The following is a 24,959-nucleotide window of genomic DNA, read 5'->3' as shown; positions in this document are numbered from 1 at the left end:
TGGTTTGTTTGGGAACATTTACTGTGCTCTTATTAAAGACAGACTGGTTTTGTGATATTTAGTACATTTTTTTTTATAGTTCAATTGCACACACATTTTTCCTGCTTTATATTTTTTATAGGTTTTTTTTTCTTTACAACATAATATTTAATTGATAGCGTTCCCCAACACTCTGCAATCTATAAAGGTATAAATTTCTGAGCTCAGATATTTTCCCTGATAATAGTAGTCGGTACTCTTATCTTGATTATTTTTAGGCTGTGTTCCACTTTTGTATAATTATTTAAACTCATTCCATTATTTTAGTATATGTTTAATTAAATTTTTAAAAATTAACTTCACATATTAGTCAAAATTGTAATTATTAACTTTATTTAACTTGAACTTATTAACTTTACTTAACTTTAACTTATTAACTTTATTTAACTTTAACTTTAATTTATTAAATTCATATGAACTTCTGGATTCTAATCCCTCAGATTAGTTTTTGGTTTCACTTGTTATTATTACTATTATAAACCACGAGTTAGGAAAAGGATCTGTGTATCCACTCGTAGGTTTATTTATTCAATAAGGCTTGTGCCTGTCCCACTCACAGTGAGGTATTTATATGTTATATATAGTATCAGGTAGTATTTAATTAAGGTGTACGTATTATAAACGTACAATTATTATTTGGTGAGGGTTCTACTAACCTAGTTGTAAGTTGTACTTCCTGTATTAGAGGTACCCGTAGTCAGTTTTTCTAACCTTATAAAGAGTATTCTTAGATCATAGTTGTATGATGATTTTGTAATTGACTTTCACTAGTATCACTTTTTCCTGTCATGTTAGAGTTACACACTAGTTACTTGTCCTAACTCAGAGATTGTTAAAAAGATCTAGTAGTTACATTCAATAAATATACATTTATTGTGATTTTTTTTTCTTATTAATCCTTTATTTTTAGTAGTATATTTTATAATTTAATAATCTTTAATAACTTTTCACATACTTGTACTACAAATTTAACATACTCTATAGCAGCGTAGAATACCTGGAAGAGCGTTAACCTAGTTATCCTTCTTCTGGCGCCCAAAAATTCATTCTATTTTCAGTATATTATTATATTTACTCTATCTATTTTCTGAACATTATCTTCATATCTTCTTTTCGAGCCATCATTGTCACTTCCTTTAATCTATTGTCTGGCCAAAAATAGCCGTGCAAATTGGCCGAATCCTTCCTTGAGTGTCAAGTGGCCCTTCTCATACATATTTAGCTAGCCATTCAAGTTATATCTATCTATTAATGATTTCTCATCTCTAGTCCTGTATCAATTCGATATTCTTTGTCTTGGCATCCTTCCATACAAATACTACTACAAAGTTGTATTTTAGTTACTCCAGCTTCTTCAACGGAGAAGCCACACATTTTTGTCCTTTGGCTACATTAAGTAGATCTTCTTCTTTTTACTACTTCTGTTGGAGTTTACCACTCCCTTTTCATTCACTCCAACAGAAAATCATCAGCTAGTTGTTACAAGGAGAGAGAACTATTAAATTTTAATAACCAGAAATTTTAATTTTTCATAATGCCTGTAACTTAATAATCGATGTTTTTACATAAAGGACCCCGCACAAACCTTATGGAAAATAGGTCCCAGTGAATTTCGTTCTATACTTTGGGAAAATATCCTTTGAAGCATCCTGACAAAAAGTTCTCATGGGCACAACACAATGGTATGAAGGATTTTCAAGATATAGAGGCCCAAACTCGGAAAATTATAAGATTTACGGGGTATTCCAATTCCGTGAGTTACTGGTTATTTGGCAACATGTAGAAGTTTGGATCAAGGAAAAGTACTAGTAGTCTATGATTTTTTCCTGGCTATCCAATGGCGACCTTTACTTTGACCTTGACCTTCAACGGACGTCATCTTCTAGAGTTTCGAGGGTTTTCGGCATTAAATTGATATAAACAGATTACTCATTTGTTTTTGGGATAGCAAAACACGAATATGCCATCAGAATTGACCTCCGGTTGACGTGGTGGCCAGAGCCAGTGCAAGGGACGTCATCTTATAGAGTTTTGGTAGTTTTCGGCATTTAAATATGCCACCAGAACCGACTCCCGGAGCACCTGGTTTCCAAGGTCAATGAAACATTTTTAATCAATTTAATGCTGAAAACCCTCGAAACTCCAGAAGATGACGTGCCATATTGAATGTTCGGTAGTATGCATGTATGCATGTTCGGCAACCCCAAGAACCTAAGATTAATCCATTTGATTCCTCCGAAACTCCAGAATATAACCTGTCTTAGGCACCAGGTGCTCTTGTGTCTGTGCTGATCACGTATTCGTGTTCAGCAACCCCAAAAACTTATAACTAATCCGTTTGAATTAATGTAGTACCAAAGACCCTCGAAACTCCAGGAGTCCCTTTCATTGACCTTGGAAATCAGGTGCTCCAGGAGCCGGTTCTGGTGGCATATTCGTGTATAGCGACCTCAAAAAACCCTCCAGTAATTCATTTGCATCAATTAAATGCCGAAAACCATCGAAACTCTAGAAGATGACGTCCCTTGCAGAGGCCCTGGCCACCACGTCATCCGGGGGGCAATTCTGATGGCATATTCGTGTTTAGCGATGCCAAAAACCCATGAGTAATCTGTGTATATCAATTGAATGACGAAAACCCTCGAAACTCTAGAAGATGACGTCCGTTGAAGGTCAAGGTCAAAGTAAAGGTCGCCATTGGATAGCCAGGAAAAAATCCTAGACTACTAGTACTTTCCTTGATCCAAACTCTACATGTTGCCAAATAACCAGTAACTCACGGAATTGGAATACCCAGTAAATCTTATAATTTTCCGAGTTTGGGCCTCTATATCTTGAAAATCCTTCATACGATTGAGTTGTGCCCATGGGAACTTTTTATCAGGATGCTTCAAAGAGTATTTTCCCAAAGTATGAATGAAATCCACTGGGACCTATAGTCCATAAGGTTTGTGCGGGGTCCTTTTCTTGAACTTACAATTAAAGAAAGAAAGCTACAGTATCTCGGACATGTGATGCGGGGCGAGAAGTTTGGCATCCTGCGACTCATAATGCAAGGAAAGATAGATGGCAGAAGAATCATCGGAAGAAGACGAATTTCATGGCTGAAGAACCTGAGAGAATGGTTTGGATGCAGCTCAAAACAACTATTTAGAACTACTACCTCAAAAATTAAAATAGCTATGATAATTGCCAACCTCCGTAGCGGAGATGGCACCTGAAGAAGAAGAAGAAGAAGAAATTTTCTTGGTTGGTTAAGCCAGCGAACAAAAACAAAATATAAAAGAATGCAGTTGTATGTAAAAATATGAATTACTTACTAAGAGTAATATTACATTTGCCTTCACCATAAATTGGTAAAAGCATCACTTTCCCCTTCAGTGAATAATCCCCATCCAATCTCAAGTATGGGGTAATGGACGTTGAATATAAAATCTTATTGGGTACATCAACACTAAAACATAAAAATCAAACCATTGTTATTGTTATCTATATTTTTGAACCTATACAGGGTGAGTCATGAGGAACTGTACATACTCCTACCTCGTATAGAGGCCCCTATGGACAAATGACCATTAAAAAGTGTCTGCTCCCATTGTTTAATAATATACAGTGTGAGTTTCGCATTTTGACAGAAATTTATATTCGTCATAATTTTTGAACGGTCAGATCGATGTGTCTCTTATTTTGGTCAATCGTTACACTATTACCACCTAATCAACTGATTTATTCAAACTAGAAAAAAATCAGGTCGGGCTTTAACAAATTAGTTCGTTTTGGGTCTTAGAAAAAATTTCACCCTGTATACGCTTTTTGAAAACTCTAATATTAATTTTACAAATTAGACAAATACGCAATTAAAATGACATATTTATTTTTTCCCCCACACGATTACTTAATTTATTACAAAAAAATCAAATTTGACTGTGAATTAAAAATTTTCACAAAAAGTGAACCATAGATTTAAAAAAAATTAACTTTTATTACAAAAATTAATTTTTTTAAACAAATATTTGATTTATGTTACCACCTTACCACCCAATCAACTAATTTATTCAAACTAGAAAAAAATCAGGTCCGGCTTTAAAAAATTAGTTCGTTTGGGTCTTAGAAAAAATTTCACCCTGTATACGCATTTTAAAAACTCTAATATAGATTTTACAAATTAGACAAATAGGCAATTAAAATGGCATATTTATTTTTTCCCCACACGATTACTTAATTTTTTATTAAAAATCAAATTTGTCAAAATCGCAATTTTACCATAAAAATAAAAAAAATTAAACAACGTTTTTCTTAAAATTAAAAGTTTCACCATTTTTTTTTCTCTAACACGTCTAGATCTAAAACTCCCCATAACACTTCTCTTTGGACTCTATAGTTTAACATAGACGTGATCAAATAGATAAATTTTAAATATTTTCACTTAATTTTTGCGATTTAACCCTTAACTACAGAGATCCGGTATTTTTTACCGGCGGGCATTCCCAAAATGTAACTTTCATGGTAACCTTACCACTTACAAGTTCATGTGTCTCTGTACCTCTCGGGTAGTTTGTATAACAATGCTAGTCAAAGCGTGTAGTGTGTATGGTCAATATTTTCTGTTCTAGCACACATCAAAAATCTTAACCGGTAAAAATTACCGGATGTCTGTTTTAAGTAAGTATTTTTATATGAGTACTATTTTTGTAAATCTGAAATGTTTATATTATTTTTTTGTATTTTTAGGAAAAAAGTAAAGAAATGGACTGTGGAAGTCATCCTGGACCTTCAATGAAGGTTAAATTTGATAATAAAAATTTTGAGGCCACTTTGCAAAAATGGAATTGCCATTTAATTCTGTGATAATTTTACCCCTTGCAGATTTTTTCTCATGGATGTAAAAATTTTCGTAAATGCTTTTTTATGTTTCCTTTGTCATTCTATGTTACGTTTATTTGTTAAAAAAAAGTCTAAATTTTTGTCCATAGCATTTATGGCCGTTTATTTCTATAGACCAAAAAGTCACCAAAATTCTCGTTTAACAGATTATTCTTTAAAAATCTTGTATTATATTAATAAAATCACTCATTTTACTATTTTTCCCTTATCTAGAGACACCATAAAAACACATAATGCATATTATTTTGTTTTTTATTATTAACTTTATATTTATACTATATTTTATAATGACCGGTAAAAAATACCGGGGATCTGTAGTTACGTGGTACTATTGGGATGTCTGTAGTTAAGGGTTAACTTTGCAATTCACGAAGCTGCGCCTTTTATTTTTAAAAATTCATAACTTTTACGAGAAGAAGACCGAAAGTCTACAACAATTGTCGTAGTCTTCACAATGGTAAGAGATATGTGCTGTAAAAATTTCAGAAAAAAAATTTAAAATGGAACGTTGTAGCGAGTTAAACCGTGATTTCATCTTTTTTTTTTCATTTTTAGGTTAAAATTCCGATTTTGACAAAGGACCAGGCAACACTCCTTATGGAAAAGTGGTCCCGGTCAAATTTGAAGTCCATGGCACCTGAGTCTGAATAACTACTATTCTCGAGTTATAGCCTTCTGAAGTTATTGGATCCGAGTGCTCGGTTTGCGTTAAGTGCACTAATTTACGGTCAAGTGAACGAAAATATTTATTATTAGAAGAAGAGAAACTCATGTTCTTGATACATACTTGCGTGTTGTATATGAATTCGTGGTCAAAAATAGTTGGATCGTATTTTAGTCTTCAGAAAACCTCCGAAAAGTCTTCAGAAAACTAAAGAAGTGCGGTATAAAAGGTGCTGCTAGATCGATATAAGCATTATCATGTTTTCATGAATGCTTCTCAGTTATGGAATACCAGCAAAACTACAGTTCCGTCCTATCTTTAGAAAACTGCTGAACAGTGGCGGATCTAGGGGGGATGGGTGTAATTCCACTCGTAACATGTTCCAGAATAATTAAAGAAAAAATTGTTGAAACAAAAAAATACATTAGTTGACATGAAACTTGTCCCGGATATCAGATATAAGACAGGTAGAGAACATGGACTTGATTTCAATACAAAAAAAAAAACAAATTAAATGGTAGTTTGTAAATGTTAAATATTAATTACAGTTGTCTATGGAAAAATCGGGTTTAAATCATCTTCGACTATTGTAACGATACGAAAACATTTCATTTTTTTTATTAGCTTTCAGCTGTTGCAGAAAACATTATCTTTCATTTTACCCTGTATATCATACACGTATTATCTAATATTCGTTAAAATAATTTCGCCGTAAAAAAATTCCCAAGTAGAATCGTAATGTTTCTTCTGGATTGATTTATGTTGGTATTTTTTTTACAGTCTAAAAGATAAAAGGCTCTTCGAGGTAAAAAAAACCTTCCAGTTCCATTTAATAAAATGTTTATACGCTATGGACTATTGGAAGTTTTAGGTGTTTACACAAGTGTCTGTTCCCTTGCGTTAAAAAAAAACACAAGTGAACTTTGAGTGGGTCATTATTGTCAACATAAATATAAGCAACTTCAACGTTCGCTATTAAGTTAATTCCTTTTCCATGTCAACTCGCATCCAGAGTAAACATTGAGAAATTGATCGAAGTTATCTAATAGCCCTGTTTGTTGTTCTTATTACTTAAGTCAGCTTAATTAGGAATGAATTATGATCAATCCTTTGGCGTAATCTAATGGAAATATCTTGCAAATGTAAACACTTTAAAACTTATTTATTTTCCTAACTAATAGTCGCATACTCAAAATTTAACGAAAAAGAATGACGACGCAAAAATATAAATCATCGTATTCTGTTCTGATTTGCTAAACATTGTGTCATGCAAAACAACAGGGCTTAGCATTGGTTAATATTTGTCATCTGGAATCACGGTATCTCATTTTTGATTGGCTGGACTAACGTTTTATGATATATTTGGGAGAGATGGTGCTTTTCAGGGCTGTTCTTGTTTCTGTAATTGGTTTTGGATTCGTCAATTATTTTGTCATGAAAAGGACAATATTTTCTTGATTGGTTGATCGGATCATGAGTGTGAGCTGGAGGAAAGGTGGTATGTTTTCTGGGTAGGAGCGTTGAGGAGGTAGCTAGGATGATCATTATCGATCAGCCAATGATGTAGAGAGGTCGAACTTCTGATTGTGCAGTGTCCAGTGATGTCTTCGTAAAACACTGGGAGAGTTTGCACTTAGGTGCAATTATGGAGATCGTCGATTTAGCTACAAAGTTTGATGGTCGGTAGTCAACGACCTTCATTTCGGTCTGGAGGACGCCCCTGTTCCTTTTGGAACACATTTCATATTGGTCAAGCCGTTCTTATTAATAATCATGATGAAATGAAGTCGTGTTTTTACGTCACAACTAGTTATATAAGTTACAAAAACAAGTAAAGCATTGCTGAACTTTTCAAACTAAATACTCCTGTAAATTCGAGATTGTACCACATCAGTATTGTATTTTTGTAGTAGTAAAGTGAAAAGTGCTACGACCGTATATCTGAACTTTGCGTTGGAAGCTGCAGAACATTAAAGCATAGACACAAAGGTACCTACTTAATATTGTATTTATTTGTATTTGTGGACAATACCTCTTAAAATAAAAAAATGTAAAACCAGAAAGAGGTCAACCTTAATTTCTTTTTTTAATAATTTTGTTTGTTTAATAAATAGCATTAATTTTTAATCATGTTGGCTTGTTACTAATTATCCATCTCCCTTCTCTCTGGTCAACTGAATGAGAAATAATAAGGTAGGTTTTATTTATCTTCTTTACCTTTATTACATATCTTTATATGAATTTATATTTATCTTGAAATGATTATTTTTATTTAGTTACCTTTTAATTTGTTTGGTTTATTTAAAGAGTTTTTCTTTGTCTTCCCTTTCAAAACTAAAAGATCAAAGTGGCGCCCTTTCGGCTTTATATTGATTAATTTTTTAATTAAATTTTTTTGTCCATTGTGTCCTAGTTTAACTCTAGTAGCTATTTGCCCTTTTTTTTGTGTTTGTCTATTTTTTGTCTCTATTTCCCAGCTAATAAGAAAATGTAAAGAACCACACCCACATATCTACCCGATTCTGAGCAACGGAGCCTTCGTTCATCCCTTATGTGTTGACAACTTCTTCTTCTTTCCATTTTATTGCCACACATATTTATGGCACCCAACTTTTAGGGCTTTGCCTTCTTTTATTTGTCCACCTTGTTCCTTGTTAATGTCACACTATAGTATAGTATAGTTGATCCAAAAGATGGCATAACCCAGACATCCAAAGTGAAAGTTATCCTTCAACACCAAATTGTTCTATATGGTAAACACAATGTCCAGAAAAAAGTCACACCATTTTGAGCGTCGGGTTTGGTGGGGAGAGGGGGGAGAAATCGGTTAATTCGTAGTTTTTTTTAAGTTTTTCGCCAATATTTCTAAAACTATGCGGTTTAGGATGAACAACCGTCTATACAAAACTGTTCTACATTAAATTTGAAATAAAAAAGGCCCTATGCATAATCTTTCTAAAATGAATGGTTCCGAAGTTACGGAGGTAGTATAGTATACCAGGTCCAAAAAAGGCCTAACCCAAACATCCAAAGTAAAAGTTTTCCTCCAACACCAAAATGTTCTATATGGTCCACATAATGTTCAAAAAAAAGTTACACCATTTTGAGCGTCCGGTTTGGGAGGGAGATGGGAGAGAAGCCGGTAAATTAGTAGTTTTTTTAAGTTTTTCGTCAATATTTCTAAAACTATGCTTTAGCGTAAACAATGTTATATACAAAAATGTTCTACATGGAATTCAAAACAAAAAATGTTCTATACATAATTGTTATAAAATCAACGGTTCCAGAGTTACGGAGGGTGAAAAGTCGAGGTTTTCGATACTTTTTATGTTTTTTGGGCAATATTTATGATATAACTATACCAAAAACCCAGACATCCAAAGTGAAAGTTATCCTCCAACACCAAATTGTTCTATATGGTCCACATAATGTTCAGAAAAAAATGACACCATTTTGAGCTTCGGGTTTGGGGGGAGAGGGGGGAGAAGTCGGTAAATATAAAAAGTATCGAAAACCTCCAATTTTCACCCTCCGTAACTCTGGAACCGTTGATTTTATAACAATTATGTATAGAACCTTTTTTGTTTTAAATTTTATGTAAAACATTTTTCTATAGAACATTCCTTACGCTAAAGCATAGTTTTAGAAATATTGACGAAAAACTTAAAAAAACTACTAATTTACCGAATTCTCCCCCATCTCCCCCCCAAACCGGACGCTCAAAATGGTGTAACTTTTTACTGAACAATGTGTGGACCGTATAGAACAGTTTGGTGTTGAAGGAAAACTTTTTCTTTGGATGTCTGGGTTAGGCCTTTTTTGGACCAATTATACAATACTACCTCCGTAACTTTGGAACCGTTCATGTTAGAAGGGTTATGCATAGAGCCTTTTTTATTTAAAATTTAATGTAGAACAATTTTGTGTAGAAGGTTGTTCATGCTAAACCGCTTAGTTTTAGAAATATTGACGAAAAACGTAAAAAACTACGAATTTGCAGATTTCTCCCCCCTCTCCCCCCCAAACCCGACGCTCAAAATGGTGTGACTTTTTTCTGAACATTATGTGGACCATATAGAACAATTTGGTGTTGGAGGATAACTTTCACTTTGGATGTCTGGGTTTGGGTCTAACTATACCATACTACTATTCGTATGTTAACATTTTGCTGATTTCGGTTAGATGCATCATACGTCGTGTTAACGAACGACCTATCAGGATACTTAACATTGGGTTTATGTCTTGCAAAGCCTAAAAACCATAACACACTGGTGATATGAGCACAAGTACCTACAGTTCTCGCACCAGATTGACAGGTACAGTAGTACCCGTTAATCGGTTCTTCTACAGGCTCATCTTCATCATTATCTTCATCAATCGTTTAGGAAATGAATACGTGGTGTTTTGTAGCTTGCCGAAACCTAGAAAACATTCGAACTGTTATGAATCCCGGTTTATCTATATTCTCATCAATTTGAAAGTCTTCGTAATTTCCTCTTATTATTTTATCTTGTATGTAAGTTGGTGCCAGTTTAATTTGATATATCCCAATCGTAAGGTCTTTTAGGTAGTCTAAGTCGAAAACAGGAAAGTTAGCAAAATCATCATTATGAAGCCTTCTCCATTGACCATTTCTTCTATATGATTATACCTAAGTATGAATATTATAGTTGTTATAAAAATAACCCTACAAAATTATTCTCCATATTATTTTGTATTAAAAAGCTCATCATCATTGGCTGTAGAACCCCTGGTGGACCTCGGTCTGTTCGAGAATCAGCTTCCATTCCATTCTATCCTCCGCCTTGGTTTTCCAATTTCGTACTCTTAACACCCGTAACTCATCTTCTCTGGTCCTTAAATCGTACTCTGGGCCATGGGCGCCCATACACATGGGCAAGGCGGGCCGTGACCCCCCTGGCTTTTCGGGTGCTTTGAATTATATATGGTTATTCGAAGTATACAAACTATAATGTGCAACATCTTCACGTTTGCCACCCCCCTAAAAATTTTTATATGGGCGCCCGTGCTCTGGGCTTACGTCTTTTCGTCACACTATTCGCTCTTTAGTTATAAATGTGTTTTGATTGCTCCATCTCGTTCATTTTCGTTAAATAAAGTTATTTCATTAATTCTGGAACATGTTACCGGTGGAATTGCCCCTATCCCCCCTAGATCCGCCACTGTTCAGTAGTTTTCTAAAGATAAAGCCGAACTGCAGTTTTGCTGGTATTGCATAACTGAGAAGCATTCATGAAAGCATGATAATGCTTATATCGATCTAGCAGCACATTTTATACCGCACTTCTTTAGTTTTCTGAAGACTTTTCGGACGTTTTCTGAAGACTAAAATACGATCCAACTATTTTTGACCACAAATTCATATACAACACGCAAGTTGTATGAAGAACATGAGTTTCTCTTCTTCTAATAATAAATATTTTCGTTCACTTGACCGTAAATTAGTGCACTTAACGTAAACCGAGCACCCGAATCCAATAACTTCAGAAGGCTGTAACTCGAGAATAGTAGTTATTCAGACCCAGGTGCCATGGACTTTTTTAATCTACACATCAAGAAGTATCATTGACCAAACTTTCATCAAATTTGACCGGGACCACTTTTACATAAGGAGTGTTGCCTGGTCCTTTGATTTTTTTTAAGAAAAAATTAAGTAATCGTGTGGGGAAAAAATAAATATGCCATTTTAATTGACTATTTGTCTAATTTGTAAAATTCATATAAGAGTTTTCAAAAAGCATATACAGGGTGAAATTTTTTCTAAGACCAAAACGAAATAATTTTTTAAATCCGGGCCTGATTTTTTTCTAGTTTGAGTAAATCAGTTGATTGGGTGGTAACATAAATTAAATATTTGTTCAAAAAAAATTAATTTTTGTAATAAAAGTAAATTTTTTGAAATCTATGGTTCACTTTACCAAACTTTTAATTATTATTCATAGTCAAAGTTTATTTTTTTATAAAAAATTAAGTAATCATGTGGGGAAAAAATAAATATGCGATTTTAATTGCTTATTTGTCTAATTTGTAAAATTCATATTAGAGTTTTCAAAAAGCGTATACAGGGTGAAATTTTTTCTAAGACCCAAACGAACTAATTTTTTAAAGCCGGACCTGATTTTTTTCTAGTTTGAATAAATCAGTTGATTGGGTGGTAACATAAATCAAATATCTGTTAAAAAAATTGATTTTTGTAATAAAAGTTAATTTTTTTAAATCTATGGTTTACTTTACCAAACTTTTAATTCATAGGCAAATTTGATTTTTTTTATAAAAAATTAAGTAATCGTGTGGGGAAAAAATAAATATTCCATGTTAATTGCATATTTGTCTAATTTGTAAAATTCATATTAGAGTTTTTAAAAAGCGTATACAGGGTGAAATTTTTTCTAAGACCCAAACGAACTAATTTTTTTAAGCCGGACCTGATTTTTTTCTAGTTTGAATAAATCAGTTTATTAGGTGGTAATAGTGTAACGATTGACAAAAATAAGAGACACATCGATGTTACCGTTCAAAAATTATGACGAATATAAATTTCTGTCAAAATGCAAAACTCGCCCTGTATATTATTAAACAAGGGGAGCAGACACTTTTAATGGTCATTTGTTATTCCCCATAGGAGCCTCTATACGAGAAAGGAGTATGTACAGTTTCTCACGACTCACCCTGTATAAATCATACTTTAAACAATTATTTAAGTAAACGTAAAACATTAGTTGGACGAATAAGGAAGAATTAATTATGAGGTATATCTTACTGTAATTTTGTGAACTTTATATAAGAAGCTTGTTAAGAACCAGTGAGTTTTATATTCTGTATAAAAATAATAATTAATTGTTAATTTTTGGCCATTTACAGAACATTATGTAATATATATTTTTTTTCAAAAAAACCTTTTTACCACATAGTGGTGTAAGGCGACAATACATTACATACAATACAATACATTATGTTACATTATAATACAATACAAAAACAACTTAATCTTAAATTTAACTAATAACAGCTATACATTTATATTATGTACAAATTTGACCCATTCCTTCTTAATTCTAGCCAGCGTCCTTGCTTCTATCCACGTTGTTCCCCTTTTCTCGATTATTTTGCCTAGTGTTCTATCCCATGTTTGTCGTGGTCTACCTTTCTTCTTTCTTCTTTGCGTTTTTGCCTGCCGAATTTCTTTCACCGGTTTTGTCTGATCCATTCTCTGAAGATGACCCCACCAACTGAGTTGCCTTCTCTCTATAAATTCTAACGTTGACTCGATTTCCAAATCTTCTCTTATTTGAGTGTTCCGTAGTCTATCTCTTTTGGTAACTCCTCGAACTCGTCTAAGGTATTTCATTTCTACTGCCTGTATTTTACTCTTTTGTCGTTCTGTTAGTACCCATGACTCGCAACCAAAGGTTAATACAGGTCTATATATTGACTTGAACACATTAATTTTTGTTTTTCGTGTTATTTCTTTTTTATTTATGAATATTTATTGCTCATTGCATGGTACAGGTTCATTGTTTTTTTAATTCTATTATTAATTTCTGTTTCCTGTCTTCCGTTGTCTTCTAATTCTACTCCTAAGTATTGGAATGTTCGTGCTTGTTCTATATTTACTTCTTAAATTTTTATGTTTATCTTTTCTTATTCTTCCTTTTCCCCCATGACCATAACTTTTGTTTTATTTTTATTAATTATCATTCCATATTTTTTTAGTGTTTCATTCTATATTTCTATATTTCTTTGTAGTTGTTTCTCATTTTCGGACAATATGACGACGTCATCGGTGAATGCTCGTTCTGAAATGTCTACTCTTCTTAAATTTTTATAACCCACATGCATTTTGTTCACTTTTACTTTACATTCTTTAATTATCTCATCTATGTAAATTACAAACAGTGTTGGACTTCATCCTCCTCCTTGTCTTAGTCCCTCGTTCGTAGTAAATGGTTTTGATGTTCTCGTTTGGCTGATGATATAATTCACATTGTTGTTGTAAATGTCCTTAGTTACCCTTATCCTTTTGTTACTTATACCTCTCTTCTCTAATATTTCCTTTTCAAAAGCCTTTTCAAGATCTGTGTAAGCCATATACATTTTTTTCTCCTGTTGCTGATATTTTTCTATTATTTGCTTGATTGTAAATATATGATCCTGGGTGCTTCTGCCTTTTCTGAAACCGCTTTTTGATTCCTCGAGTGTGCTGTCAATTTTTCCGATTATTCTTTTGTTCAGTATTTTTTCTTATATTTTCATGGCAGTGCTTAACAGTGTTATTCCTCTCTAATTGTTGCAATCTGTTCTATCGCCCTTTTTATAAATTGGCACTATCTGTGCCTTCTGCCAGTCCATCGGTATCTGTTCTTCTCTCCAAACTGCATTAAATATTTTTAATAACAGCTCTGTTGCATTTTGTCCCATTTTTTTTTATCATTTCACTGGTTATTCTGTCATAGCCTGGTGCTTTTCCGTTTTTCATTTCTGCAATAGCTTCTTGCAGTTCATTTATGGTTATAGGGTCTACATTGTCTACTTCTATTCTTTGGTTCGGTACATTGTTTTCATCTTAATAGCAGTGAGTTTGTAGCATCTCTTGGAAATATTCTCTCCATCTGTTCATTATTTCATTTTCTTTTGTAAGAATTTCGCCAATTTTATTCTTTATGTTTTCTATTTCTTGAATTCTTTCTTTTCTCATTGATTTTAATACTCCATAGAACAGTTTTTGATGCTCTTTACTGTTTTTCCATAGTTTCTCCAAATTCTGTCCATTTGTCTTTCTTTGCCTTTGTAACCAGTTCTTTTACTAGTCTGCTGTGTTTTTTATATTCTTCATTGTTTTCTGGTGTTTTGTTTTGTAAGTATATTTTCCAGGCATGTTTCTTTCTTTTAACTTGTTTTATTTTTTCATTCCACCATGCAGTTTGCTTTCTTTTATTGCTCTTTTTACTTGTTCCACATACTTCTGTCGCTGTATTTAGTATTATCTCTTTGAAGTAGTTCCATAATTGTTCAACGTTTTGCCCCTTTTTATTTTCTTTAGTCTTTTCTAGTTTTTGATTTATGATCATCTGGTACTTCTCAGTTCTCTCTGTATTTCTCAACTTATATGACCTAATAGTTTCATATTCTTGCTTCTTTTCTTGCATCTTGTGATTGTTGTTATTATCTGACATATTTTGTTTTATTTTCATTTTACTAAATAGTGATCACTTCCTATTTCTGGACCCCTTCTAACTTTTGTGTCCATTACTTTTTTCTTGTTATTTTTTTCTACTAACATGTAATCAATTATCGACTTTTTTTTCTTCTCTACTTTTAATTTCTCTTGTGTACTTGTGTATGTTTTTGTATTCAAAAAATGTATTAGTTATTACTAAATTGTGCATCATACAGAAATCTAGCACTCTTATACCATTGTTGTTTCGTGCTGTTTCTCCATATTTTCCTAATACCTCTTTATATTCCTGGTTATTTGCTCCTACTCTGCTATTAAAGTCTCCTGCTAAATATATATCTCCTTTTGCTTGTTCCGTGACCAATGCTAATTCTTCCCAGAATTTATCCTTATTATAAGCCGAGTCGTCTTCATTTGGACCATATACAATTATTATTGTTTTTAGATTCTTGCCTTTATCTTTCATTTCAACCGATAGTATTCTCTCTGACCAGGCTTTCCAATTACTTATTTGGTCTGTTAATCTGGTGTGCACTATGCATCCCACCCCTGCCGCTGCTCTCTTGTTTTCTTTTATCCCGCTATATATTAAGACACGATTATTTTCTGTTTTTATCATTCCTTGTCCTTTTTTCTTAGTTTCAGTTATTGTTAGTATATCTAGTCCTGTTTCTTCTAACTCCATCTCCAGTTCTGTTTCTTTGCCTTGTATACTTGTAATATTCCAGGTTCCCAGCTTCCACATTTCTTTTCTGTTCTCCTTGTTTCTTTCTTCCTCTTTTCTTTTTGTCCTTTTTTTTTCCTGTCGACTATGATTTATTGTACTTGTATCCTTATCCATTGCCATGTTCGTTACCTTATGTTCCAATCTCTCATTTACTCTTAGTTCTTTGTTTGTTCTAGTTTTCTTTCGTTCCTGTTCCATTTCTATTCTTCCTTTCCTATAGTTAGTTTGTTGAACCCAATTCTCACTAGATTCCCTTTCATTTTTTCTTCCTTGGCTCTTTGTCTTATATTTTTCTGCATTTCTCTTTCTGTTGCAGTTAGGTCGTGATTAATATATATGCGTTGGTCTCTAATTTTTTGCAGCTTAAATTTATTTTGCATGATTTTTTCTTTGTCTTCTGCATTAACAAACTCCAGCTTACTTATTCTGTCTCCTATTTTCTCGCTGTTTTTACCTGAATTTGTACATCTAATTTTTCCGCAAGAAAATTGTTTATAGTATTTTTTAATGTTTTTGAGTCTTCTGTCTGTATTTGGAGGCCGGTTATCACCATTACATTATGTATTAAATAGGCGAAATAACAGAAAAAATGTAAAGAAATGAAAGGTATCAAAAAATAGTTTACCCTTTGTCGGGGTCTTGAAGATACTTCGTCGAAGATACTTGAAGTCGAAACTTTGTGTACATACCTACTGTTCAACAGAAAATGAATTTAAATTCAAAAAATATGCCTTTCTATAGACATAATATTTAAAAGGGGGTACCATAAAATTGTCTCTGTATCGTCAACACAGCGATCATGGCTAAAAGTATCGAATATATTCAATTTCCTATAAATCGGTTCACTAGAGAATGCTTCAACAACGGATTTGGCATAATTAGTTACGTCAAGGACAAAGTTACTTGTGGTTAATAAACAAGACTTTCGCCCTATGCAACTAATTGTCAACAATGAGCCTATTACAAAAGTTAACCATTTTAAATACCTAGGATGTTGGATAAACGAGACAATAGACCCTGATGAAGAAATTAAAAGTATAGAAATAATTACAAGAGGAGCACTTATGAAACTTAGACCTCTAGGTTACTCTAGCTGAACTTACAACTAAGAATCAAGTTCCTAAAATGTTACGTGTATTCTTTATTACTATATGGATGTGAAACCTGGATCATGAAGTTAATATGATGAACAAATTGTTGTCATAGAAGTCTAAAACAGAATAGGTTAAGGCTAAGGTCACTTGACGAAAATGATAGAAAAATGAAAACTTGTATATCCTATCTTCTTCTTCTTCTTTTTGTATAGACATGACTCTGTCTGTTTTTTCAATGTGCCTCTAGTAAGTTGTCGTTCCATCGTTTTCGTGGTCTTCCCACTGATCGTCTTCTTATTGGGGAACCGTCTCTCGCTGTCCTGACTACTCTATTTGTTGTCATTCGGGTTATGTGGTCATTCCATTCTATTCTTCTGTTTCTTACCCAGTTATTAATGTTATCCACCTTGCACCTCCGTCGTATATCTGTACTTCTAGCTCTGTCCCATAGAGTCTTACCATCGATTTTTCGAAGGGTTTTCATCTCCGCCATTTCGAGCAATCTTTTTGTCCTCTCTGTGTCGAGTCGTGTTTTTGCCGCGTATGTCATTATTGGTCTGATGACTGTTTTGTAAATTCTGCCTTTCATTTCTTTTCCGATATTTTTATTTCTCCATATTGTGCCATTCAGGCAACCTGCGGCTCTGTTTGCCCTATTCACTTGATCTTCCACTTCTGTTTCGAGCCTTTCGTAGCTAGATAGTGTGATGCCTAGGTATTTAAACTCCATCACTTTTTCTACGTATTATCTGACCTTCCAACTCCAATTTACATCTTATTGGATCTGCTGTTATAACCATGCATTTTGTCTTTTTTGAGGAAATTAACATGTTCAATTTTCTGTCGGTTATGTTAAATTGGTGCAGCATACGTTGTAAATCATTTTCACTCGTCTGTATATCATATTTGGGGTATAAAATGAGAGGTAGCAGATACTGGATACAGCAGTTAATACTCAACAGGAAGATCGGAGGAGAAACCGGATTGGTAGGAAGAAATATCGATGTCTCCGAAACCTTCGTCAATAGACTTGTTTAACAGCAGATGAATTTTTACATACCGCCAAGATCAAGAACAGTATCGACAATTTGTCAAGGAAGCTACTCCCGCCAAAAATTTGGGCACGGTACTCAAAGAAGTAGAAGAAGAATAAAAAGAAGAAGAAGTGGTCAAAATTATACGGAACTGTTATTATAATCCGTAATTGGATATTTTTCGCCACTTTCTTTGAAAGGAAGAGTATTTACTATATTTGTAAACATAAGTGTCTGAACTGAATTAGCAGTATTTAGTATTTAGGTAAATAACCACAGAAAGTTTAACATAGATTCAAACGGATATTAAAGCACCCAATCGGAATTTTTGAAAAGGTTTTTATTATGGATAAGTAACGAACCTAACCAACCTAACGGTTATTCAAAAAAGATGAGTCTTAACAAATAACAAATAGCATAGGAAATGAAGCATTTTGGCTCGCAATTTTTTCGTCCAGCATGGATTTACTTGAAATTTTCAAAGAAGGTAGGAAATAGTCCAAGGATCATTTTCTATATCTTTTTTTCTATTTTTTCTATAACCTTGGGGGTAGTTGCCACCCCATCTCGAGGGTGGGAATTTTTTATTACATTTTAACCATGTAAATTGATGTAGAAAGTTTACATTTTCTTCGTAAGACTAATATTTTTCGAGTTATTCGTGGTTGAAAGTAACAGTTTTTCGACGGAAAAATCGACTTTTTTAGAGGGTTTTTTGAGAATAACTCAAAAAATATGCATTTAATCAAAAAAACTGTAGATATCAAAATTGTATCTTTTAGTAACACAAACGAAACTGTTTTTCTATAATATTTTTGCGACCAATACAAACCGAGATACGGCATGTTAAAAGTTAGCTTTTTTCGTCAAATACATAATTTGAAATAATCAAAGCCAAATAACGGGAAAACTTTGCATTTTTCCAGAAAAACTTAATAATAGTCTCCCGTTTTATACCGCTCACGTGGCTTTGGGAGTATAGCAGGGTAGTCTGCTATATCTAGGGCCTACGGTATACAAGGAAGGTAACAGGGCCAGTGCTACGCTTCAACCGCCTATTATTACCCCTGGTTTTACCCAAGGTACTCATTTTATTCAGGCTGAGTCGAACTGGGGCCTATAAACATTTAAAAATGTCTAGTTGTTCTTGCCGGCGGTAGGATTTGAACTTCGGACCACCGGTACGCTAGCCTAGCACACTACCACTCGGCTACGCCGGCCCTCCAGAAAAACTTACATGATATTATTTCAAGCATACAATAAGATCTTTCAAAAAAAATAATAAAAAGTTTCTAGCATAAAAATTGAGCAACTTATGATCAAAAAAAGTCGGTACCTGTTTTTCTCTACGAAAAAAACAGTGAAAACAACCCCCTAACTACCCTTTTAACTAAAAACTGGTCTTTGCCTTTCTGTAATTCCTTTTATATTTATATTATCAATACACCCAAGAAGTTTGACTTATTTAAAAGGCCTAATTTTAGAAAAATTGGAGTTTAAAGAAAAATTGATTTTTTGCAATTTTGCATTTTTTATCATTTTCTTCAAAATATCTCCGAAAATACTGGAGATACGAAAAAAATGATAGACTACTAAATTGTAGCTTTTTTAATAGCTAAAATTTTCTTATACATAGATTCTCATTACAGTGAACAGTTAGCGAGATATAGCTGTTTAAAACATCTATTTACGAGCAAACATCCCCTTATTCGAGCCATTTAAACCCACCTCAATTAAAAATTAAGAGATCTTACGGCATTTAATTTACACAGTCTTATTACTCTTCAAGAATCCTACAAAACTTTTATTAAAAAAACTTTTTATCGCCAAAAATGAAGGAGCAATATTTCTAAAACTAAATTTTTTTTTCGAAAATTCGAATAGTTCCCTTATTTTCAATGTACCTATATAATACCGCAGAGCCGGTTCGTATACTGGATGACTAAAAAACTATTTGTATGTGTATTTTTATATATTTGTAAATTCGTATTTTTGTGTAAAGAAATGTTTTTGTAATTCTTTAATTCTACTTTTTTTCTGTAAGGATCTATTAAATTGTCTACTTAATTGTAGACTAAATAAATAAAAATTGAAATGTTATTAAGGGTGGTTTTAAGGGTTGAAATAGTATGATATTATATCCTAAAGCATAAAACAATCATTATTTAACCCGTCAAAACCAAATTTTATCTATATTAAAGTTTACACGTTATATTAAAGTTATATGTTTTTATAGGGTTCACACCCCTAAAAATAATCAACGCCCTTGAGCATGATATAGAATATGAATTACAGGGTAAGATGATCCTAACCCCAAATTTTTATGTAAATTCATGCAAGCCGAAATTATTCTTTTAGGATAAGCAAACTTTTCATATATAGCTCCAACAAGGGTGGTTTTAAGGGTTGATATATTGTGATATTATATTTAAAGCACAAAACAATCATTATGTAACTAATAAGAAGCAAATGTTGACAATACATATTAAAGATTCAAATGTTATTTTATAATTTTTTACAATTAGGGGTGGTTTTCACCATTAAAAAACCAAAATCGTACAACGGCTCAATATAGAAAATGAACTAGAGGGTGAAATGAGCCTAATCCCAAAATTTGTACAAATCGATGCTGGACGAAAAAATTGCGAGGTTTTGCCATTTTCCCAGCTTCATTTCCTCGACTAAAAATAATTTCGTGGAAATATGTATAATATGTATTATGAATAAAAATGTAAATATAAATATAAATAGTTAATCATAAAAATGCCACAAGGAAATAGCTTCAGAACAACAATAAAAATGTATGTACAGAGTGATTTAAAATTTAATGAAATGGTGAAATTTGGACAAGTTAACAAGAGAAGCGATGCTCCAAAATATACTTACTGGCCCATAAGACTTTTGGATTCTGTTAAACCATATAATTTGATATTTTTGAACTTTTGTGTTACGTGTACAGGTCCGGTCCCTTCTCCTATTGTTAATTCAGGTATATCTAGGGGATCTAGACTACCAAGACCAAGCTCAGGAGTGGCTAAAAAATAAAAATTAAATTATGATCTAATAGAGAAACTACGAATTTACATCTAAAAAAGCGTTGCACTTGGGGAATGGTGACAAACTTTAAAAATGTAGGATTTAGAAAAACAGAATGGCTTTCGTGTAGGAAAATCCTCTATGGACAGCAAATTTTTTCTAAAGCAGGTTATTGAAAAAATATAAGCCCTTAACCTTGCAACTCATATAGATCTGACCATAGGCGTAATTCGGGGGGTGGCAAGGGGTGGCAGCTGCCACCATACAGTTTTTTACCTTCATATTTGGTCACCCCAAAGATTGACCCATCAAAACTAAATTTTATAAATAAATTATGTATAAAAATCAAAGTTTCAGGCTTTTTGCTGTGGTGGTAGAGTACTGCAAAATGTGGGTTTCATCCAGCGGAGCTCTCAAGGAGAGGAAAAATCCCAGCTAAACTTGGCGGAGGCTCTAAAGCTCCATTTGAAACGGTTAAAGAGCACCTAAAAGCTACCGTTTTTTCCCACTCCTTGACACTTTGGAACAGGAAATTTAAAAGAGGTTGCAGGAAAATAATTGGATGTACTTAACCACCTGAGCCAATTGTTAGAAGGACATGAAGTAGTGGAGGAAAGCATCAAGTTTGTTTAAAAATACTACTCTTTGGATGAGGAGTTACTTTTCTGCGAAATGAAAATTTTTCATAACATGAAAGAAATAAAAAACAAAACAGTTGAAGAAAAATCGTCAGTTTTTGTGGAAAAGGCTCTAAAAAATGTCTTGCCCATGGCGTTTGAAATATTCAGGCTATTTTTTACGATACCACTAAACTCAGCTGTGAAAGGACCTGGGTCACTGGGTGTGAAAGGACCTTTTCATGCCTGAGAAGATTAAAAACCTACACCATAAACACTAGCGGTCAGGAAAGAATGTCTGCATTGGGGCTTTTAGCCATTGAAAGGAACATCCCAGTCGATATTGAAAGTGTCATCGATGTATTTAATATCCGGAAAAGGAGACTTCGTTTAAGTTAGATTTGAATCCATCACCTCTAAAACACACATTGTTTCTCTTATCTTACTAAAATACTATTGTAAATAAAAGTCTATTAAAGATTTGAATTATTGTATTGAATTTATAAGATCTAGACCTCTATCCAGTAGAATCCTAGGTTGATACACAAGGTTGGGGCAGATATTGTAAAAAATCGAAAATCAGGATGTTTACAACCAGTATGTATAGTTATAAAAAAAATGGTGTATAAATTGTATTAAACCCTTCTATTTTGCATCAAAATTTACAAAATATTCCCCCCCCCCCCCAAACTCCCCGGTAGGTTTTGCCACCCCAATGAAAATCGTGAAATGACGCCTATCGATCTGAAAAAAGCATACGATAATGTACCACTTTCAAAGCTCTGGGTAACCATGGAAAAACAGGGAATAAAAAATATGCATATAAAAGCAGTACAACAGCTTTACAAAAATATGACGGTAAATATTAAAAACTGAAAGAAATTAACTGCAAAAATTCCTCGTGGTAATGGTCTAAAGCAAGTCTGCTGCAAACTCTTCCAAACTCTTCAAAATACGTCTAAATAAGGCTCTGCCAGTGTGGAAAAGGAAGTGCTGCAATATGGACATCCCAATCGAAGACAAGAGGTTGTACACGATACAATTGGCTGACGATCAAACCATTCTAGCTGAAGACGTGATATAGACTATATAGGGTGTCCCAGACTAATTTATCCACGCTATATCTCTTAAACGAATAGAGATTTTCGAATGGGACAAAAAGTGTTATATTCTACTTATAATACACTTTAATATGGCGTAGAAAAAAATAATCCCCTAAATATTCATCCCTTAGTTACAACCCCTAATTTTAATTTTTTTAATAGCACCCTGTATATTTTTTTATAGTTTTGGATGTGGTCTTCTATCGTCTATTCAACACATTTTTTGAAAATAAAATCGGTTCGTAAATAACCAAGAAAATATCAGTTTAGTTTTGTTAATTATGTGTCCCAGACTAATTTATCAAAGCTATATTTCATAAACGAATAGAGATTTTCGAATGGGACAAAAACTGATCTATTACATTTGTTTACATTTGTAATACACTTTAATATGGCGTAGAAAAAGAATATCTCCTAAATATTCATCCCTTAGTTACAACCCCTAACTTTATTTTTTTTTAAATAGCACCCTGTAAGTTAGGGATGAATATTTAGGGGATGAATTTTTTCTACGCCATATGAAAGTGTATTACAAATGGAATAGATCAGTTTTTGTGCCATTCGAAAATATCTATTCGTTTAAAAAATATAGCCTTGATAAATTACTCTGGGATACACAATTTAACAAAAATAAACTGATATTTTCTAGGTTATTTACGAACCAATTTTATTTTTAACAAATGTGTTGAATAGACGATAAAAGACCACATCCAAAACTATAAAAAAATATACAGGGTGCTATTAAAAAAATTTAAGTTAGGGGTTGTAACTAAGGGATGATTATTTAGGGGATGTTTTTTTGTACGCCATATTAAAGTGTATTACAAGTAGAATATATCACCTTTTGTCCCATTCGAAAATCTCTATTTGTTTAAGAGATATAGCGTGGGTAAATTAGTCTGGGACACCCTGTATATTATGCTTTGAAAACTGAAAAAGGAGTACACCAAGTGTGGCCTCACAATGTACTTAGTTTCGGGAGAAAAACCAGACAACTAAGGATACTTATAAACGTTTGATTCATCAGGTCTTGGCTTTTATTTGTCTAGAATTATAAATGTTAATATTCAACAATATACAATATTATAAATAAAATGGATTTACCTGTTTTTAATAGGCGAACGGTACGTTCTGTATTATTTTTAAAACATTCATCTAAATCTGGACTTTTAAAGCTGCATCTTCCAAATCCGCTTGCTGTAATAGAGAAATTTTGTTACTTGTAAAATTGTTGTTAAAGATGAAGAAAATCCAGAGTTAAAAAATAGTACCACAAAAGCATGGAAAGAATATAAATATCTCGGATCTATAATATCTAAAGAATGCACTACCAAAAGAGACATAGACAACAGAGCGCAGCAGGGCAAAAAAGCGGTAAACATTTTAAGCCCTCTATCTCTACTATGGTCTAAAAATATAAGACAAAAACGAAATTGAGAATCTATCGTACCTTGGTAGAACCTATTATGACTTATGGGGCAGAAGTTTGTCAGATCACGAAGAAATATAAACAGAAGAATAGAATTAGTAGAAATGGATTATCTAAGGAGAGCGTGTGGTATATCCAAGAAAAGATCACATCGGGAATGGAAGATATTAGAATGAGAACAAATACTGCATATTCCAGTGTAGATAGAATTGAAACGAGACTATTATGGTATGGTCACGTGAAACGAATGAGTGAAGATAGATGGATAAAGAAAGCTTTAAATTACATACCACAACAAGAAAGAAGAACGGGAAGGCCTTCAGTTGCCTGGGAAGAAAATGTATGGCACATCATGAGAGATACAGCCATCAAAGAAGACGAATGGGTGGACAGAAAACGATGGCGGTCGAAATGCGAGAAGCGACAGAGGCTGTAGGAACCTCGCTTATAGATAGATAGATAAAATTATTACTTAAATAAAAATTAAAATATTAACGTATACTATGAAAGAAGCTTAAAAGTTTGTATAGCAGACTAATCTGCCATTTTTAAATCTACTGTATGACAATACATTAAAAGGTGACTGAGGTGTCTTTGGTTCTTTGGTCCAGTTTGGGCAAATAGAGTTGTTTAAATAAATCATTTTCCGAGATAAAGATTTACCCAATACTCTTATACCTAGTTGCAGCAACAAATCTTAAGCTTAGACCCCCCAGCTCAGCTTATAGATAGGACCGCTTTAAGTCTCACTTACATTGCACCATATTTTTCGATTCTTATCAAACACATCTTAACTGAGACGAAGTTTAAGATGCAATCCACGTGACAATCCATTGTGGCAAGCTAAAAATTGATCTCAATGGTGCAACGCGTATATTTAGTAAACTGAGCTTAAGAGTAAACAGTAGCGATCAACAGGTAGCAACAAAATATAACTTCGGGAGATAGTATCATAAACTTTGGCAACAGTGGTAATCTTTGACATTATCTAAGATTAATAAGTCGCGCTAAATGGAAGTAATAGAAAACGATTTTATTATTAATAAATAGATATTTATAAAAATAAACCAAAATGGGTGAAAATTTTATGTTAAGATAGGTATTTAGAAAGGTATTTGAATGAAATATCTAATAAT

The 24,959-nt window shown here is 33.1% G+C and overlaps 1 protein-coding gene across 1 annotated transcript in view; it reads right to left on the bottom strand.

Moving 5' to 3' along the window:
- Positions 1-24,959, bottom strand: part of LOC126880023 (protein takeout-like) — a 56,740-nt gene that overhangs the window by 13,544 nt on the left and 18,237 nt on the right. Inside the window, exons 2-4 of the mRNA XM_050643548.1 lie at positions 23,499-23,591; positions 20,525-20,672; positions 3,360-3,493 (exon numbers count right to left, since the gene is read on the bottom strand). Coding sequence (XP_050499505.1) covers positions 3,360-3,493; positions 20,525-20,672; positions 23,499-23,591 — 375 coding nt within the window. The remainder of the gene's footprint in view (positions 1-3,359; positions 3,494-20,524; positions 20,673-23,498; positions 23,592-24,959) is intronic.

Source organism: Diabrotica virgifera, chromosome 2, assembly GCF_917563875.1.
Source record: "Diabrotica virgifera virgifera chromosome 2, PGI_DIABVI_V3a".
In the NCBI taxonomy this organism is placed as follows: domain Eukaryota; kingdom Metazoa; phylum Arthropoda; class Insecta; order Coleoptera; family Chrysomelidae; genus Diabrotica; species Diabrotica virgifera.
The sequence above is the reverse complement of the archived record's forward strand: the minus strand, read 5'-3'. Positions and strand labels throughout refer to the sequence as shown.